The sequence below is a fragment of the Aphanomyces invadans genome (assembly GCF_000520115.1).
Source record: "Aphanomyces invadans strain NJM9701 unplaced genomic scaffold supercont1.65, whole genome shotgun sequence".
NCBI lineage: Eukaryota > Oomycota > Saprolegniomycetes > Saprolegniales > Verrucalvaceae > Aphanomyces > Aphanomyces invadans.
This window is the reverse complement of record NW_008580210.1, coordinates 50,814-55,143: the sequence shown is the minus strand read 5'-3', so window position 1 is coordinate 55,143 and position 4,330 is coordinate 50,814. Positions and strand designations below refer to the sequence as shown.

The 4,330-nt window shown below is 54.5% G+C and overlaps 1 protein-coding gene across 1 annotated transcript; it reads right to left on the bottom strand.

Moving 5' to 3' along the window:
• Positions 1 to 3,293: 3,293 nt before the first annotated feature.
• Positions 3,294 to 3,629, bottom strand: H310_14268 (hypothetical protein; the record flags this gene model as incomplete). Its single annotated transcript, XM_008882086.1, has 1 exon — positions 3,294 to 3,629. One exon carries the CDS (start codon positions 3,627 to 3,629, stop codon positions 3,294 to 3,296), a length of 336 nt encoding a protein of 111 aa, XP_008880308.1.
• Between the last annotated feature and the right edge of the window lie 701 nt (positions 3,630 to 4,330).

The following is a 4,330-nucleotide window of genomic DNA, read 5'->3' as shown; positions in this document are numbered from 1 at the left end:
TTCGGCTTAGAACCTTCGACTTAGAGCTTTAGAACATTCATCCTTGACGTCCTGCTAGAAGGACACCTGTATATTAGAAAGCTACTTCCTAATCACTTTTACATTTGCCCGCAACAGAAGTCACTCGCTTCTACCGTCTTGTGTAATGACGCCGAGAGAATCCGACCCTGAAGACTAGCCCTCTGGACTTCGTTATTAATTTGTGCGTTCTCGTAAACCCACGCGACCGTCACACTTGTGGAGAAGATAATCTGCGCGCTTCAAGCACTCGACAATCGAGAACTCTTCCTTCTCCACAATAGCCCATCGTTGGGCGGCGCCAGAAAATGTGCCGCTCAGAAACATGAGAGGCTCATGCTCTTGAGCGTCGAGCTCACGATCTGACTGCTCTGGCGGGATCTGCGTAACCACGCCGCCCCAGTGCAAGTCACTGGCGTCTGCAAAGACGCAAACAAGCTTGTCGCTCTTCGGATGAGCCAACGTCACGGCCTGCCCGAGGACCTTTTTGCACTCCGCAAGGCAGCCCACATGGCTGGCATCCCAACCGGCTTCCGACAGCGGAATCTTCGCGACCTTCTGGCGAGTGCGGCCACCCGCCAATGTGTAAACACGTTCCATCAAGTCAGCCAAAGGCTTGACCACCACATTGTAGCGTGGTGTGGATTTGCGCATCCAGTTCATCGCGCAGATGAATTGCTGGAGGTCTTGGACGGTCAATGGCACCTTCAAATCTTGTAGCGCCTTGATGCGCTCGGGGTCATGCTTTACCCCTTCGCCAGACACAATGCGCCCACACCAGCGCGCTTCGGTTTGATAGAACCGACACTTCTTTGGGTTCAACATGAGCCCACGGAACTCGCAAATCTTCAGTACGCGCTCCAACGCGGCCAGCAAACCGTCCTCGGTCTTGCTGTAGCCGAGTAAATCATCTAGCCAGTTGAGCAGACAGCGGTATAGCTCGTCCGCAAACATCTCTTGCACAGATGACTGGCAAAACGCCACGCTGTCCTTGCCGCCCATCAACACTCCGGTTGGCGTGTAAACGCCGATGTCCGTAAGGAACGAGACATCTCCTGCGAGTTAGGGTGTAGCGCGCAAACTGCCAATAGCCCTTGAAAAACCCCAATGTGAAAAAGACTTGGGCACCACAGAGGTGGTCGAGGATAACCTCTAGCATTGGTATCGGCCAGAGGATCCGCTCCGTCTGAGCGTTGACTGCACGGACGTCCACTGTCAGGCGAATTTCGTTCGCTTCGGGTTTATTCACGATAAGCGGTACCGAGCACCACTTCGACAGCGGATTGCGGAAGCATAAACCAGCCGCTTGGAGTTCTTCCACGTGTCTCGCCATGAGCTCCCGCTGCACCTTCGAGTAGCGTCGTGCCTTGCAGCCCACAGGCTTCGTGTCAGCCTTGAGAGTCACACGTAGAGGCTCCACCTTGACCGGCTGATCCCGACCCACCTTGAGTCGGAACACGTCTTCGTAATTGACGAGCAACCTACCCAGCTCGACGGCATAGTCGTCATCGAATCCTGCAACTCGGCACTCCACGACCTTCTCCTTAAGCGCACCGCCGCTTTGTCTTCGTCGACTGACCTGTCCACGTCAACTTGTGGAAATCAAGATAATTCTTCATCCACGTTTAGCGCCGCTTCTTCCGGCGCTATCGGTGGCTACTTCTTGTCTTCTAGGACCTTGATTGCCGCCATGAGACACGAATCTTGGCCGCCCAGCTGGCTAAGGTCGGTCATAGACCTTTTGAGCACGCCGCGCAGCTTCCAATAAAGCTATGGGAGAGTATCGCAAACGAGACATCACTGCACGGCTCACGATAATGTCACCGAGACCGCTGTGCAGAGGCGCTGCGGCCACCCAGCACTTCAGGTTCGTCAAAACCAGACGATCTTCGTCCGTGTCGAACGTCAGCTTCAACTTGACTTCACGGTCGACGGAAAGCTTCCTTTCTTCCATGATCCGCCCAGCTCCAGGGCAGAATCCAACTTGCACACAGGCGCAAGCAAAGCGCCAGCTTCGTTTAGCCGCGCAATCAATGCAGGCGAAACCACCGATTGATCCGCGCCGCTGTCAAGTAGCGCCAGCGCTTCCATGCCATTCACATAGCAGCGCACGGTGCGCGGTGCTTGCGAAGAGTCGAGTTTCGGCTTCTTTGAGTCGATCGCTGCGCCAACCACGTTCTTCTTGGCTGTCGACATGCCGCTTGGAGCGGCTGCAGGCGTGTTCGCCGCAACAGGAGGACGCTTTGCCCGTTGTTCTAACAGACGATGCGCTTCCCCCGGCGCACACTTGGGACATTGTACGACCTTGTGATCGTCACTGCCACACTTCAGGCGGCCCTTTGCAAACAGCACTTGCTTTGCGGGCACCGCGCCTTTCGCTTGGCCATCAGGCTTCCGCTGTTGCGGTTGCTGGTACTTCTCGCCGTACTGGCGACGCGATTTCTCTTCTAATTTCTTTTCCGCCGTCACCATTTGCGACTCAAACAACATGAAGTTGTCGAGTAACTGAGTCAACCAGCGGCCAAACGCAGGCACGCTGGTCTTGTAGACCTTGTGTACTTCCCGAGAAGCTGCCGCTCTACCGTGGCCTTCAGCTCCGCGGGTCGGATTGCAGCCGTCAAAATCTTGACCGACAGTTTCGGCTCCTGGATGGGCAGGTGAGCCGCATCCAGCTGCTCGAGCTTCTCGTGGAAATCGGCCAGCAATCGGCCGACGCGGGATTCCGCATAGCGAATCTGCGTGTCCATCTTCAAGGGCGCCATAGCCTTGGCAACCCAATCGAGGTCAAGTTCATGATCTTCACGGGCACTCAGAAAGTAGTCCCGCCATCCGTCTTCAGTGATTTCTTCGAACGGCTTGCCGAAATCATAATCACAAACACGAGGCACGACTTTTTGATCGATGCATGCTGCCAGTGGCATGAGGAAGAGGACTCCTCCCACACCACGGTTCAGCGCTTCCACGCGCCGAGAGTACGCCAGATACTCATCCATGAACTCCCGGCGCTCACGCTTCGTGCTGCCCTTGTACATCGAGGCCAGTGGCACTTGCTAAACACCCATAAGAGTCTCCGTACGGCTCATCACCGCCGGCGCCGCTTACGCAGGGGGTTGATAATTGGCTGCAGCGGCAAAGAGTCCCCAGCGCTCGCTATCACGGCGTACTTTCTTGTCCAGCTCCTCCACCTTGGAGTGCTGTTGCCTCATTGCTTCAGAGGCTTGCTGTAACAACGACTGGTGATCTCCAGTCACCCTAGCTTGCTGAGCCATCGCCAACTAGTTCTCTTCGTGTTGGCGTCGTAGATGTTCTTGCTGCTTCGACGATATCGCACGCGATTCGTCTTGTTCGCGGCGGCTATTCTCGATTTCAGCCACCATCACCGCCTGTCGGGCGGATTCTTGTTTCAAGCGCACAGCCATCGCTTGCTGCTGCGTGTGAAACTGCGCCATCAGCTCGTACGTCATCTTGTTGAATTCACTTGACGACGCCGCAGCACGCTTGACGTTCTGCATCCAGAGTTCATCCAACTCGGATGGCCCCGGAGGAGGCAAGGGGTGATCTTGTCCCGCCACCGCCATGTGCGGCATTGGAACAGACACAACGGTCTCCATCGACCTCATTCTCGTCACTCGCACCAAAGCATTTGGTAACGGCGAACGTTTTGTCATGTTCACGGCAAGTAGCTACTAGCTAAAAAGAATTCTTTGTTGAGTCTCCACCTGACGAACCTTGTGAAGTCCTGTCTCGCGCACACAAAAGGCTAACCACAACGCAATGGTCACGGGCAAATCACAAAGTGAATTTCCCTCGAGGGGCTGATCCCCCCGGGGCTTAAACCCTCCCCTAATGGCTACCTTATACAGAGCTCCCTCAACGTTTGCTCCCTCACCAAAAGAAATTGTAACAGGAAAATAAAAGAACAAAGGAAACACGATAATTGATGTTGACAGTTGTCAGTTGAGCAATCGCTGAATTAAGTGGCCGCGGGAAACAATGCCGGTATGGTTCCAGCAGTTTCGAATGGTTGTAGATGTGGCACAATCCCAGGCCTGAATTGACCATCTCATGGCCGTCAACACGTCGACGGCGTACATAGTCTTCATTCCACTTTCAATTGCCTCGGTAACGCCATCAACCAGCTCTTTCACATGATCAAACTGACAACGTTTGTAGTGCCGCTTGAAAGCAGCAATAATGCCCGCGTCCATGGGTTAAAGGAAGGCCGGCGTTTGGGGGCAGCATAAGCAGTCTCACATTGGTAAGGATAATATCCAATGGATTGTGCAATGATGCATTGTCCAGAATGAGTAGG